The 16,569-nt window shown below is 31.3% G+C and overlaps 1 protein-coding gene across 5 annotated transcripts; it reads right to left on the bottom strand.

The window, feature by feature from the left end:
• Positions 1-139: 139 nt before the first annotated feature.
• Positions 140-14,643, bottom strand: LOC129798568 (AP-1 complex subunit sigma-2). Of its 5 annotated transcripts, none has more exons than XR_008751435.1 (6): positions 14,537-14,643; positions 14,171-14,349; positions 13,999-14,107; positions 13,796-13,933; positions 13,346-13,478; positions 9,572-9,695 (listed from the first exon to the last, which is right to left on the bottom strand). XR_008751435.1 is itself a non-coding variant. In XM_055841774.1 (5 exons), the coding sequence occupies exons 1-5, from the start codon at positions 14,537-14,539 to the stop codon at positions 465-467; spliced, it is 474 nt and encodes a 157-aa protein (XP_055697749.1). In that variant the 5' UTR covers positions 14,540-14,643; the 3' UTR covers positions 140-464. The 5 variants fall into 5 exon arrangements, 3 of the variants coding, with proteins under 3 accessions (XP_055697749.1, XP_055697750.1, XP_055697751.1); XR_008751434.1 differs by having other exon boundaries at positions 13,365-13,478; XM_055841774.1 differs by lacking the exons at positions 9,572-9,695; positions 13,346-13,478 and adding an exon at positions 140-509.
• Between the last annotated feature and the right edge of the window lie 1,926 nt (positions 14,644-16,569).

The raw sequence follows: 16,569 nt of genomic DNA, 5'->3' as shown, positions 1-16,569 counted from the left end.
TTTCTACTTTTCCATATTTATATCCCAACCTCAACAAAAAAAGAAAAAAAATAGGGAACCAATTTAGAACAGCCAAATACCGCGTAATTTTTAGGGTAGAGAGGGGTAAAATGCTTTAAAAATTGAAGGTAAAAGTTAATTCGAGAAGTTTTCCTCTATATATTTTTCCAACAATGAGCAAAATTATTGAGGAATAATATCACAATTTTGATTAAAAATATAACACAATTCAACATGGAATTAACTATTCTCTCGATTTGAGCAATTGAGTGTCACTGTGATATGAATTTGAGGATGATTTCTTATGGTTTCGGCTCTTGATTGTTCTCTCTTGGTTTTTTTTTGCTTTCAAGTCATGAATAAATTTAAAATACTATTGAAAATTACTTGGAATTGATCCGGCTCTCCCAAAATGGTTTTCTTTGTTATTCTTTTTTTTTGTGTCCGCTGTGAGAGATAGAAAATTATCCCAAACCATGATCATCGAAGAATCCTTGAGGTGTTTCCTCCTACAAGAGATTGAGAGAAGAATGTTTTGTTAATGATGATACCCAAATGATAATGATCGGATTACAAGTGTATTGTGTGATAAGTCTTTAGTTCTAAACAAAAAGGATTAATTGACTAAAGCCACTAAGAAAACCAGAATCAAAACAAGGATGTTATTTACTGAATTATCATCTACAATTAATGCAATTAATTACTCATTATTGACAAATTTTACATACCTTGTTTGGATTCCAATTTCTTTTACTTTTTTCATCTACCATTTTTTTGCTTTATTCTTTTTTTAAAGCTCTTCTTGCTTGCATTCTTTTTTTTTATTTTTGGGTAAAAGAACTATTAGCACTACACTACACACAAAATAATTTGGGTAGGAAAAATTAAAAGTAGACTTTTTTCTTTGTTTTTTTTAAAGAACAACTTCCACTACACATTCAAATCTTTCAAGCTCGTTATTTTTTTTTGAAGGGGCTAAATTAGGGCAAAAAATAAATGAGAGGTAAAAGATTAAAATTTGATCAACATAATGTAATTCGAAATGATCAGTAATGGGTCTGACACACCTTTTAGATCAAGTAAATTGACGTCCATTTCTTTCTCAAACGATATGCATAAGGCTATCCCACTCTCTCCGACTCTTCTTCTTCTTCTTCTTTTAAACATCATACCGAATTAAATTTAGTTCAATCGAATTTTAAGTGCGAAAAAATGAGAAAAACATGTGCAAAACATATGAGAAAGAAAAGTTATGCTAATTTTGATTTTAAGAAACTTTCCCGATCAAAAATGTCTGCCGCCGCAGACCGAAAAATATAAATTTGGTCAATTAAAAACCCAAAAATGAGCAGTAAAAAACAATGCGGTCAGTAAAAAATTTAAATCGATCAGTATAAAAATATACAAATTGCTCAGTAAAATATAAAACTTGGTCAACAAGAAATTAAAAGATGAGCAGTAGAAATATTAAATATTATAGTATAAAAAGTGAAAATCGGTCAGCAATATTGGATTTTCCTTTTTTACTTATCTTATTCAAAAACTAACAAACAAATTAAAATAAACTTTAAAATGTATGAAAATTTTCATTTTTATTGTTCCGGCACACCTTTTAGATCAGGAATATTTCATAAAGTCAAAATTCACATCCTTTTCTTTCTTAATAGCTTTGCATATGTCTATCCCACTTTTTCGCACTCTTCTCCTTTTGAACGTTCAATTTGAATTGAATTGAACAATCAAATTCAGTTCAATTCACATCCCTTTCTTTCATAAAAGTTTAGCATATATCTATCCCACTCTTTTGCACTCTTCTTCTTTTTTTGAACATCACACCAAATTCAATTTAGTGCAATTTAACTTTGATGCAAATCTTTTGAGAAAGAAAATGACACGAATTTTGATTCCATGAAATTATACCGATTTACTCGAAATTTTAGGTGTGCCAGAGGCATTACTAACCAAATTTAATTTTTGTGTTCAAAACTTTTTAATTTTTCACTGGTCAACTCTAATATTTCTACTGCTCATTTTTCAATTTCTTGTTGATCAAGTTTTATTTTTTACTGATAACATTTTATTTTTATTGCTATTTTTTGTTCATCATCTTTTAATTTTTTGCTGACTAAATTGAATATTTGTACTGCTTGTTTTAAAATTTACAGCTCAATTTTTAAGCCTTACTCCTTGAACTCATAGAGAGAGCACTTATATAATCCACTTTTTTTTCAACTTTCGATGACCCCCCATAAAAGTCAACATTGTCTAGGACAGTCTTTTTTCTTTTCCCTCCATAAGCATGTTTTTTTGGTTTATTCTGAAAACAATTCCTACGGCGAATATTTCGTCCTTGGACACCTACGTTCGAAAACCATTTTGATATCGAATTTTCAAACATCAAAGTTTAACCACTTTGAAGGCCCTGTTTTTCAACCGATTTGCTTAAATTTGGATTCTTTTCAAAGATCTTGAAATTTCCAACCCGACTGCATCGGACTTAATCCTTTCGTTCAGTAATAACCTTCCCGATTTGAGAGTTCTCTCCGGTTGAGGTTTTTCCTTTACCGATTCGAAGATAAATCTAAGAGAATTACCTAAAAACCCGTTGGAAGTTCGAACGTTTGAACCGACGAGTTACACAAAAGTGAGTAAGTTTATGAAATAGACATTTATCTTTATAAAATTGCAATTCAAACGTTCTGCCATCCTGAAATTCCACAAAACTACACAAAAGTTCACTTTTTGCAGCAAAAGTTTGCACACTGTTGTTGAATTCTTAACGATTGAAGTGTCAAGAATATCGAAATTCAAAATGGCAGAACAAACAGCGCTAAAGCGGCGAGTACGTGAACTTGCACTTTAGGCTTTCGGTAGATTTTCGAATAGGTTTGGCTTGACTTTGGAGTGGCCTTGTCTCTTCGAAAGGTTATTACTGAACGAAGCCAATCAGTAGTGAATCGGTAATACATATATCCGTAAACTGGTACCTTTCTCGGATTTATTTTTTATTTGTTCTCGAACGTACTTTTCTTAAGGAATTTCTTATTTTGGAATATTTTTTTTAATTTATCAATCAATGTAATCGGTATTAAGCGGTATCTACCAAAAAATCATGCGAAAGGATAATACAAAGCTAAGACGCTTTGCCATCGCTTTTTTTACAAACAACTTTGTATTTTTTACCAATCATTTTTAATAAAATACTGCTGTTTTTAAGTTTCAACTGTTTGTTTTTTACTGACCATTTAAAATTTTCGCTGATTAAATTTTCTATTTTACAGCTCGTTTATTCGATGCCCTAAATTAGGTGAGAAAAGTCTAGACTTTGGACATTGTTCTCGGAAATTCAGGGAAAAATTGTTTAGTAATTTTTTATTAAGTTAAAAAGAGAAAAAAATATTTCAAAAAAAATTAAGAGAAGATAGATAAATCTGTTAAAACATTATTGAAAGAAGCAATTTGTTAGCTATATTTTATTACAAACTTTATTAGTTTTAGTGTTAAACTCACTTTGGCTCATTATCTATTAATTTCTGTCTCTTATGGGCAACGCACAATTACTTTTGGTTTGTAAACATCTCTTTTATATTTTATCGAGAACAAACTGAATCTTTTTAATTATTTGGACAGTAAATTTCGCAATTTCCAAAGATTTTTCTTTACAAAACAAAAGCACTTGAGCGTTCCCTTTTACATTGTTATTCTTTTATTTTTTTTTATTTACAAAATATGTATTCCTTTGTTTAGAATTTAAATAAAAAAATCAATACTGTTCAATGGTTTTTCTTTTGATTTTTTATTCCATATACTTCTGGTCTTTTTTTCACCAAGCATATTCTTATAAATTTAATGTAAAATAAATCTTCTAGTGTTTTCTACTAAAAACTGTTACACCCCTGTAAACTTGGCAAGAAATGTTTTTTTTTTAATAAATTCGTTTTTTAAAAAATAATTAATGTAAAAAATGGAAAAAAGGTAACTTTGAGGATTTCTTTTCTTCTTCTCTAATCTTCAGCAAAATTGCACGTGAGATTATCGATTAAGATGGTAATTATTTTAGTGACAAAATTATGACTGATTCGATTTGTTAGAAACATTTTGTGCGTCTTTGACGAGTGATCAGCTGTGTGTTTGTTCTCTTGTAAAACACAGTTTCAATGCAATTTCTCTGTTTTTTTTCTTTTCTTTTCTTTTCTGTGGCCCTACAACAATCCAATATCTCTTAATGCTCCATCAACTGCTTCGTCCTGAATTCAAATGAAATTTGGTTTTTATTAACATCAAATTCATGGTTTGGAAGATGCATAAACAGAATGTAGGTTAAGAAGAGAAATTAGAGGCTTTTGTTTAATTTAATTTCCCAGAGAAAGAAGAATATTCTGTACAAATGACCCACAAAATGCGAACAATTTTTTTTAACTCCATGAAATGATTATTTTTTCTTTATACAAATTGTGTTAATATTTAATGATCACCTCATTGCCAAAATGATATGTAGTTTTTTTAATATTGAGACACCAAGATCCCATAGAGTCCTTTAGTAAAACAGCTTTTCACGAGATGGACTCAAAATGAAATAAGAAAAAAAACAAGGGGTCTATTTACACTTGGAATAAAAATAAACACAAGAGACAGAAAAATAATGGAATAAAATTGCAGAAGAACTTTTTAAACTCTGCAGTGTTTGGTTTATTTATTTCGAAAATAAAATAATTCAATCCAAAAAATGTGTGTTTTTTTTTAAATAAATGATAATTTTTCTAATAGTAACACAATTTTTTGTTTAATTTTAAAAATAAATGTATCTCACTGTTTTTCTTCTTTTTTTTTGTAATTTTGACATGGAAATTGAAACTATCCGTTGAGGAGTACACCTTAAATCTACAATTTTTACGATAAATACACTGCTAACATTTGAACTAACAGTTTTAGTTCATTTTAATCAAGAAAAATTTAGGGCAGAAAGACTTCAAAAATTTTGAAAAATAATATTTCAGCTAATAGTAGAAACCGTAGAAACATATTAACATAGAACGACGTTAAAGATCGGCATAGAATTTAAACTTTTGGCCCTAACTAAAGCGGTCCTAATGCCGGTTTCAGATTGGAGGCTTAGCCCAGTTTCTGAAGGCCTCAAAAATCTAAATAATAAACAATTTTATTGATTTTTCAAAATCTAATTAATCATTTGCCCTTATAATCCAATTCTAAACAACAATTTTCTAAAGAATCGTGCCTGATTAAGAACTAGGGGAATTAAGCCAGATGGCTAAGTCTTAGGTCTGAAGCCCGTATAAGACTAGAGGTTTAGCCCAGTTTCCGAAAGTCTCAAAACTCTAAATAGCGAGAAATTGTATTGGTTTTTGAGAACCTAATATGTCATTTATCGTTAATAATCCAATCATAAGTAATTTTTTTCAAAAAAGTCGTGATTGATAAGAAATTAAAGCATTTAAGCCATATAGGTAAACCTGAAGTCTGAAGCTAGTATTCAGACAAAAGATTTAGCCAAATAACTTATATTACTCTAATTTCATAGGAAGCAAATTAGGGTAAATTGATCCATTCGATAGGGAGAGGTTAAACCTTCAACCAAAACACTCGTATAATGATGACAATTCGGGCTTCAGACCTTGAGTTTATCTAATGGCTTAACTAGTCTAATTTATTTAAAGGCAAGATTTCTGAGATTTTTTTAAATAAAGCATTACATCTGACTTAAATTCTTGATGATTCTTCTTTTAAGGCCTCTACACACTAGGAGTAATTCCTTTAAAAATTCCTTTTTTAAAGAAAATTTCTCCTATCCTTGTAAACAGAAACGTTAGATATAAAAAAGGGCAATTTTTGACGAAAATTGCTTCTTCATGGAATGTTGTGCCAGCATTATTATTATTATTATTATTATGTTACCGTAGAAGCAGTTGACTTTGATCTCCGGAGGTGACTTTGCCCCCTATTGTTCGTATACTTTTCTTTAATTCTATCACTTAATGATGGTTATTATCACCGTTCTGTAATTGATCGGATCGGTGGAGACCATCCTTAAATACTAGAATCAAAAAGAAAAGCTTACAAACAGCAGAGGACGAAGACTTTAACAGAGACCAACGTCACCTGCACCTACGGAATCTCTATAGGGGGAGGTGGGGCTACTTTGATCCGTGGGGCTAGATTGTTATACGACTTTTTTGGCTATTTCTAAATGAAGCTGGTCTTTACAATTATTTTATTTATATCCACAACTATTTTGTCTATCTAAATTACATCATGCTAAAGCCCAGTTTGCATTAGAAGTATGCGAAAAAATCGTATAACAATCTAGCCCCACAGCTCAAAGTAGCCCCACTTCCCCCTATTCTTAAATTTTGATTCTTATCTCAGAGAAAATATAGTCCGTAAAATTTGGCGGTATAGGATCGCTTTATTAGAAGTTTCTTGCATTAATTTCCTTTACCATTTCAAGGATGAGCTTGAGTCTATTAGGGGCAAGGCTAGGGCTGTAAGGAATTTCCGTTAGGTTCTAGGTTAAAACGATTATTATATCGCCGGATATAATAAGGGGGACGCATATATAGCTATATAGGGACGCATTTACAGCTTAAAATTTTCTTTTCTGCAAACTTAAAACACAAGAAACTACGAAAAGGGATTTCAAAAACAGGAATTCAGACACCAAACACAGAAATTAGGCGTCCAAACATCACTATTTCGGGCCGTTACGAGGTTTGATACTACTTTTAACCAAAAGGTTTGTTATTTCGTGTTGTAAGTTTACCAAAAGAATATTCCAAAAAGTTTACCAAAAGAATATAAGACAAAATATGAAAACTCAGCTAAAAGTTTTGTCAAATTGAAGAATAATATCCGTTCGTCAAAATTAACAAAGAATTTTGTTGGCTACAATGTTACAAACCTTTTTTCGAGTTGTCCTTTAGGTTATGTCAACTTAGCGCTATTTTTAAAAATTTAACTCTGTCTATTTGGTATATTTCTGCGAAGCTGTATTCTATAAAGTTGCAACAATATATTCCTTTCTCTTTTCTAAGGATTTTTGAATATATTTTGTTCGTCAGATTGAATTAAATTTGGATTATAGTGAGGCGGTCCTTCCAGGATAACTAAACCCAGTCCTTTATTTGGGCTCACTATGCATCCTCAATTTAACAATCCATTTTTAAGAAAGAAAACTGGCTTTCCTCTTTACAAAACGACTTTTGCATATTTTTTGGCTCATCAACTGTTACAGGATCATTTTTGCTATGATCTAAATTCTATGTCAATGTGTTTCTTTTCTTGTAGATAAAAACATATTTGGATAATTTTAGTAGAGGTAGGCTTTCAGGCTTCGTACCTACTATGGCTTCGAAGATTCCTTTAATGAATGTAACCAATCTATGATAATATATATTAATAGCTAGTCTTATGCCCTAGACACACTTATGCCGGCTTCAGACCTAAGGCTTAGCCCACTTCTCGGTGATCTCAAAATTCGAAAATACAACCAATTTCATTGGTTTTCCATGATTTAATGGATCACTTTCCCATATTGTCTAATTTTAAGTGAAAATTTTCCAAAAAATCTTGATTGATAAGAAATTAAAGAGGTTAGGCCATATGGCTAAGCCTTAGGTCTGAAGCCCGTATTACGACTTAAGCCGAGGTATGGCTTAACCTAATTATAATCAAATTAATGATGAATTAAGCCGTTTCTCGACTTAAGCCAAGAGACGGATTAGTCAGAACCTCAAGGAAATGCAATTTGATAACTATTTTGATTATAATTACGTTAAGACGTACCTCGGTTTAAGTCGTATGTTTAGGATATTACGTCACACGTAAAAGGACCGAGAAAAATATGAAATGTTCAAAGCCTGAAAGCCCTCCTCTATCATTGAAATAAAACAAAAACTTCGTAAATTTGAACACAAACAAATTAACTTCATTACACTTTAGAATTATGACGTCTATTCTACAAACAAAATTATGGCATTTATTTTTTAATTATATAGGGTAAGTGTGCCAAATTCCGGCCAGCTTGCAATTTCGGCCACCTTTTCTGTTCCTCAAATTTCCATGAACTCTTAGATTTTACGTACTCTAGAGATTATACAATGCAAAAAAATAACAAAAAATGTAGCTTCGGCAAACGAGATGACGTGAAAAAGATATTGAAAGAATTCCCGAAGGGCAAGGAACTATGAGAACGAAGGTGGTCGAAATAGGGCACCAAAGCTATGTCTATATTTTTATTCATCTTAAAATGTATTAAGAATTATTTCAGAGTAAATAAAGACGGTAAACTCTTTACAAGGTTCCAAGCAACACTCTTTCAGAAGAAAGAATAAAAAAAAATCAATTTGAATTTAAAATATTACATTTCAAACTTAAGACTTTGACGCTTGCATGCAACTATGCCGAAATTTGGCACACTTACCCTAAATATCTTTATTTCAAGCTGAAATACTTTAATTTTCAAAACACGAAAATATTGTAACCGATGTTAGCAGTGAATTTTATTATTTAAATAGAATTTTCTCTCTCAATATATTGAGTGCTTTTCTTGCATTTTTAAACTAGCTGATAAAAGGACTAGAGACTAGACTACAAATTTCAATTATATTATTTTTTTTATTCCACCCAAAGTTATTTGATTGGCAACATTGGTGGGTGGAAAGGATTTTGGCTCAAATTGACTACTTGGAAAAGGTTAGGGGCTTCATAAGGGTCCGATATAAATAGTAGATATTCTTTTTTTAGCAATAGATGGAAATACTTTATAAATATGTGTATTAACTTCATTCAATTACCCCAAAAGTAGCAGGTAATTGCATATCCTTTGACTTTTCTTTTGCTTTTACTTCTCAATAAAATCTTGAAATAGGAATAATTTAGTTTTGTTAAGAAATCAAAAGGACACTTTTTTCGTCACTAATTGAGTGTTTCATTGAGGTCCTGTGGCATGTGTGTAAGCATTAAAAAATAGTAATAGTTGTTAAAGAGATATTTTCACCACAATTAATTAAAACTTTCTCATTGTCTATATCAGGCTCAATAATTTTTGTTTTAATGTTATTATGCTTTCCAAAAATAAAGAATTAATGTTGCTTTTCTTGGGTTAGGAGATAAAAATAGATTTTTTTTAAAAAAAAAATATAACATGTTTCAAAATGAGGGAAAGAGGGGGTAGATTTGTTTTAAAACATGTAAAAAAAAATAAACGTCCGGCATACAGTATAATGCTATTAAAAAGAATATTTCATGCTTGCATGCATTAATTCTATTAGCCTCTTACTTAATCAATTTCTCTCTGGTTGTTTTAACTTGCTTTTTGTTTTAATCTAATATACTTTTCTCATGCTTTTTCATTTGTTATTTTTTTTGCTTTTAGTTTTTTTTTCCACAATATAAATTACTATAAATATATTTTTCTCTAAGTTATAAAATTATTTTCTTGTCTTTTTTTTTTAGAAAAAATAGCTCTTCCACTAAATTTATATCCACAATGTTTAAACAAATTTGTCTGTGTGTTTTTCTTGCTAATATGAAACTGTTTTTTTTAATATAAATATTTCTGGAGAATGTGTTGTGTGTGTATCTTGTTGATATAAGACAAAAAATGTTAAGGTTTTATTATTTTTTGTTTTTAGTAAATCCATTTACAAATCATATGCATAAAAGTCATCGTCGTACATCTGCAAAAGAAGAAATTTAGGGGTTGGAAAATGCTAAAATTTTTCTACTTTATTGTTATTCTCTTTATCCATCTAGATGATAATGGCAAGATGATGGAAACATGTTCTATTGCACAGAAGTCCCGTATGATTTAACACTAGAAAAGGCCATTAGAGTTGCCAATGACTCCAGAAGAATATTAATGAGTATATCTTAGGAATTTATAGATCGATTTTTGATTATCTTGCGCGAAATATAAAGGTAGTACTATTGTTCTTTAAAATTTTATTAGATATGCAGAGTTCATAGGATCACTGCTAAAGCCACTATCCTGTGTTAATCTGATGTAGGGGAAAGTACTCTCCCTTCGAACGTTCATGCCTTCCAATAATGTGAATTTTCTTTTATTTTCCTAAGAAACTTACACATAATTATCAAATAATTATCAATAATTGATAATAAACTAACTAATATTTAATAGAAATGTGTATGCCACTTAGGAAAAATAAAAAAAAAATCATATTATTCGAAGGCATGAACGTTCAAAGGGAGAGCACGTTCCCATATTTTTATTCATACATTTTCATTTAATTTTCATAAATTTGGTAAGCAGTTAGATGTTCTATATCTACTTAAAATTGAGGCATTGCATTAAACTAAGTACTTACTAAGTGCTTAATAAGTACTTAATGTATTAACCAGATTGGCTATGTGCTATAAAAATTTTAACCTTGGCTCTTATAATAGAGATTAAAGACAAAATTTTGTCCCCAAAATGCATATTTTTTCAAAAACTTTTAAAAAAGTTCCGATTTCCCGATTTTTCAAAAACAAATAGGGAGAAAGGAACATCTATTGACGCTCCAAGAACTCGTGTCAGGACCTATTGACACTCTACTCTGTACCATTTGGAATACGAAATTTGATCACTAATCGAAAAACGTCGATTAATGAAAAAAAAACGCCATATTACTTACATTTTATTAGATACATTGAATAAATTTCAACATTTTGACAAAATGTTGAAAGTGTCCTTCGACAAAGTGTTCCTTCGACCCTATACAATATAATACCTTTTCGATGACCAAGAACTCTTTCGTCCTTAAACGTTCCTGTTCCTACACATTTTGGTAGGTTTCATCAAAAGTAATTTTAAATTTTTTTCAAAGAAAAATGCCTGAACATTAGATTTATTTTACTTCAGACATTTTTTAGCACTTTGATGCTTGCATATTTCCAAGTACCCTACTCTTGGATTATTTTTCATGAAAATTTTGTTGTGTGCTTGCTATGAAAATAGTAAGAAATGTGTTTGTGAAAGTACCTTAGGATACTATTCAGTGAATTTTCGTGGATACTTTCCAAAAATGCGAAAAGTATTTTTTCTGAGATGTTGTTCCTAAGACCTCTTACAAATTTAAAGCAATTTTCGTCAAAAATTCCATTTTTGATAGAATTTTCACGTTTTTCTATCTACAATAGTGCAGACAATTTCCTCAAAAAGCAAGCAATTTTTGACGAAAATTGCTCCCAATCCCAATGTCAATTTTTTAAGGATATCTACACATTGGATCTGATTTCATCAAGAATTATTTCAAAAATTCTTGAAAGAAAAATACCTATTTTGAAGGATTTTTTGAAGAAAAATGCCTCTACATTTGGATAGAATTTCCATCAAAAATTTTTGACAGATTGCTATCTCCCAAGCTCTTGTACAGTAGACTCTTCGATATCCGGCTGACTGGGGGACAAAATGACATTTAGGTTTTTTGAATGATCAACGGTTTTTCTATTTTGTGCAGTGTGAATTTATTTTCTGTCTGACAAAGAAAAAGAGAATTTTCTTCATGGTGTGCTTATGTTTCATTTTTTATCACAATTATGTATTAAAAACTTCGATACAATGTTAATAATACTTTAATTCACTCTGGACAAACTTCATGTTTAGTGAAAATAATTTTGAATATATCAACCGCCAGTGTTTGGCAGCTGTCACCCGGATATCGAAGTGCTGGATATCGAAGAGTCTACTGTACTTGTTTTTTTTATGAAAATATGTTGTTTTTCTGCTGAAAAAAGCGAGAAAAATGTTTGTGGAAGTTCTTTAAAATAGTATTTAGTGAATTTATGTGGAAAAATTCCCAAAAACAAGGAAGAGTGTTTTTCTGAAGATGTCGTTCCCCGTGGAATCCAATCCAGCGATCCAACCTTTGAAGGAAAACATTTCCTCTGACTTTTCTCCATGAAATTGTCAGAAGTTAATGCATCAGTGTATTCCTGAGGTATTCTTCAGTACAGTGGCTACGTATGGATTACAACAATGATGCAAAGGAGGAAATTAATGAACTCTTTAGCATATCTATTGACTTTCCGGATATGCGAACATAACCTCAAAGCTTTGTCTTTATTTTTATCTACAAATATTGTAGGAATTCACAGTTTGCTATGAAAAAAGTTGTTTTTTTCGCGATAATCTCAAAAACACTTTCAACAGAGGAATCCCAGAAAAATCAGAGAAAATGTTCCTTCAAAGCTAGACCACATTCCACCAAGAACGAGATCTCCAAAAGAAAAACACTCTTTTACTTTTTTGCCACAAAAATTCAATAAATACTATCGCAAGGAACTTCACCAAACGCTTTTCTCACTTTTTCCAGCAAGAAACAACAAATTTTCCTTCAATGGTTTCCTTCAAGAATTCTGTCAAAAATCTCTGATGAAGTTTGTTCCAATGTGTACCGGGTAATTTCTTTCAAAAAATTTTGATGAAAATTACCCTGAATTGGGTATGATTTTTGAAAGAAATTGCCTACACAAATTCTTTTTCAAAAACCTATCTTTTTGTCAAAAATTTATACCAAGTAGGCAATTTTTTTGATGCGAATTCCATTTTATAGAATTTTGACACTTCAACCTACAGTGCAAATGATTTTCTTAAAAAAAATCGTTTTTTTTACGAAAATTGCTTCCAATGTGTAGAAGCTTTAATGGAATCCAATGCAGTTTTGGAGGGACTTTTCTTTGAATTTACTTTTAAAAATTACTTAATAACTATCCTAAGAAACTTCCACAACCATTTTCATCACTATTTTCAGGAATTAAACAAGAAAAAAATCTCGAATCTTGTTGATCTCTTTCAAAACTTCTATCAAAGACGTTTTTGATGTATTTTGTTCTAATGTAGCTATTTATTTTTGAAGCAAAACTTTTGAAGAAAAATACCTAAAATTGGATACGATTTTCGAAGAAATTGCACGCAGACAAATTATCTTCAAAAAACCATCCTTTTGTCAAAAATTCTTGCCAATATGTAGGCAATTTTCGGAAGATTTGGATCCCTTTTTGACAGAACTTCCTCAGATTAATGGCGCCTACACACTAAAGAAATTTATGTCCATGTTGAAGAGTTTTTCCTACAGAAGTCTAGGGAATTTTTTTTCAATATTGACATAAATTTCTTTAGTCTGTAGAGGCCATAAGGATTAAACTACCTGTTAATTTTGCGCAAGATGATCCAAGAATTTTTAATTCGATACACAAACACCAGAGATATAAGCATTTGAATTTAGAGCATTTAGAATATGTGATTACCCCAATGGACTTTTTAATGTCAATGATTTGATTGATAAAAATAAACCCTATTCTAAGTAAAAGCATCAACTAGACGTACACACAACACATTCTCTCACATGTTTTCTGTGTTAAGTTTTTTATCCTGATATCCTGCTGAGTGTGACTTTGTAATGTTGCCCATTTTTTTGTTGTGATATGTTTTGCGATCAAAAATCCCATTCATAACACATCTAAAAATTGTATTAAATGCAGAAAAGTTGTGTAAATGTTTTCATTGTAAGGATTATTATAGAATAAATTTAGCTTGAGAGACACAAAGTCCATAGAACACTGGCATTCCATTTTTTTTAAATATTATAAATAAAATGTAGAAGCAGGAGAAAACACACAAGACAAATAGGTTTTGAAACAGCAATAAATGCGCCTTTAACACACATTAATAGAAAATGTTGACGGCACGTTTTGTGGATAAACATTGGGATTATTATAGAGAGATAATAGAGAGGTAGGAGATCTATAAATCATAAGCATCATCAGGCGTACTGACCTCTTGGAGCACATCCTGGGCAGCAATAGCCTTCAGGACATTCTTCTTCGATGTCTCCTGCATTTCTCCGCCAACGAGAAGTTCATCGAGAATAAAGTAGGCTTTCTCAAAATTGAAAATTATATCGAGTTCACAGACCTGAAACAAAGAAAAAGAAACCTTGAAATATCCCTTTTTGATGCCCTAAAAAGCGATTTTCTTACACTGCCAAAGTATTTATCCAACAGCTCGACGTAGCGATGAATAATCTCCAGAGTTAGCAATTCATTGTCATTCTGTTCAATCGCACAGCAAAAATACAAACTCGCATATCTGAAAATGTTGAATAAACTTTCTAAAATCCTCCCAAAAAACAAAAAGACAGAGCCTCCTTACCTTTTGTAAACAATCTTGCAGTCTTTCCATTCCAAGAACGAACACATTTTGGGCTTTCTCGCCAAGATTGTTGTGATCAATTCCCGCGTAATTTTCTTTTTCACCTTATCCGGATGCGCCACATACCACTTCTGCAGCCTCAATTTTCCCTGACGACTGAACAACAGCATAAAAAGCATCTGAAAAATGGGAAGATATTCCAATAAACTTTCCAGCCGGACGCCATTGATGACGTCACTGGGGCACTTGTTCTTGTTGCCACAGAAACCTCCTCCAAAACTCCCAAAAACACCCCATAAAACATTTAATTTTTCACACTTGATGTTAATACAAAGATTCAATAACACTTTGAGAAGGAAATCTTACCATTTTGAAGGGAAAATATTGTTTTTTTCGGGGATAAAAGGTGACTGTACAGAAAATAAAAAGATGGACGGGCCTGGAATACTGACAGCAATGTGACGTGACATGCCTGGGGCTGCTGGGGCTTTATTCCAGACGTGAGAGTTTGATTTGTGGGAAAAGATCAACTCTCCGTGTGGAACTCGCCTATTTGGTATCCACGAAATTTTCTCATCAAAAACCGGGAAAAATTCTCGGTTGGTATTTTCCCGGTGAGAGTTTGATTAATTTACATAGAAAAATGAGCAATTAAAATAATCGCGTTTTTTTTAAGTTTTGAAATAGTTTTTAAATGATTATTTCACTTAATAAAATACAATTTCCATGTATTTATTATAAATTTCCTAAATTTCAATGAAGGTTTTTTTCAATAAACTGTGCAGGAATTTTAGACTTTTTTCTTATTATTGTTTTAAAATTTTTTGAGTTTGATACCAATCATTTTCCAAATTGTTTATTATTTTAATATTATATTGTTTCAGCTCTCGTAAATAAAAAACAGTTGTGGCCATTTAATGATTAGATCTTTGATTAACCTATTTATTTCTTAATAAATACGAAATAGAAAAGATTTTTAGCGGTTTACTTGGCCATGAACTCTTTAAAACTCTTAATTTTTGTTTTAACTCTTTCCGGACCACAAAATATCCAGCGAACGAATTTCAGTTAAACTCACTTTATTGTAAGGGTCTTGACAGACCTGAGGATTAGCCGAGAGACGGCTTAGCGTAATTACACTAGAAATACTGGTCAAACTAGTTTTCCATCATTTTCCACTAAGTTGTCTCTCGGCTTAAGTCGTAAGTGTGTCTAGGGCATAAGTCTTAGTGGTCACATATGATACTTTTGTAGAGAAAGGATTTTCTCCGCCTGTGGGAAATTGGAAAACTCATGGGTACTCTCGCCCCCTAAAGAACGAAAAGGAGACAAACTTCAATTTTCCCAAAGCCAATAATATCAATTTTGTGAATAATTTTTGAGTGTCAAGTGACTCCTGTACAAGGTTGATTACTAAAAAAAAGTAGAATTATTGACCAGTATCTTCTGAAATGTCCAGGAAGTGGTCACGAAGACATCAAGTTCCTGCTTGCCAACAGATTCCTCAAAATATTTCACACAAAAAAACTTTAAAACACATTTCTCTCAACACGATGTTATTGTAGACACATTAAGCTTTCTCAAAAGCATAAAAGACACTTCCTGGACAATCAGAATTCACAAAAATCTGGAAGAATAGGAAAAACTTCCCTAAAAGCAATCTCCCTCGCTGCCAAATGTCAAAATTATCGGCCATATTGGCAAAAATATCGCTCCCGCTTGGAATTTTCTTACAAAGTTGGTGTCAAAAAGCAAATGGCGGGCATTGGCGGGATAACCTTACATTTGATCTCTAGATTTTTGCGGACGATAGTACCCATAAAGTTTGAACAAGTTTTATGAAAATTTAAGAAAAAATTGTTTTTCGAATTTATGTAATCTGTAATTGTCAGTTGTCATACTTATTGGCCCCGAGAGGTTTTTTCTTATTCTGGTCTAAAAATATAAAAAAAAAGTCAGGATATCTGCAAGGAAGCAGAAAATCGTAAATTCACGATTTTTGACCAAATATATCAAAGCTCAGGAGTTAATTAGGATCCTGCAAAAAATATCCTAGATTTGGACATCCTTATAGTTTGTAATCATCCACAAGTATCGGATTTATATCAATTCTAAATAGTCCAAAAAAAATCTTTTTTCCATGGGTACCCAGAGTCCCAAAGGAAACGAAAGAGTTAAAGTGGAAAACAAAGTCATTCGATTTATGCTGTTTTTTCTCGAAGAATTTATGCTTGCCAGTGGAAGGAAACCCCACATTGTCTCGTCTGGTCCAGGCGACAGCTCTCCACAACACAATTCACTCCCATTGAATATTCAAAAATGTTTTTTATTGTATTTTTATTCAATTTTTCACTAATATCAAAATATTGTAATCATAAAACGCAAATGGCGGTGGCGAC

The sequence above is a fragment of the Phlebotomus papatasi genome, chromosome 1, assembly GCF_024763615.1.
Source record: "Phlebotomus papatasi isolate M1 chromosome 1, Ppap_2.1, whole genome shotgun sequence".
NCBI classification, from domain to species: Eukaryota; Metazoa; Arthropoda; class Insecta; order Diptera; family Psychodidae; genus Phlebotomus; species Phlebotomus papatasi.
The sequence above is the reverse complement of the archived record's forward strand: the minus strand, read 5'-3'. Positions and strand labels throughout refer to the sequence as shown.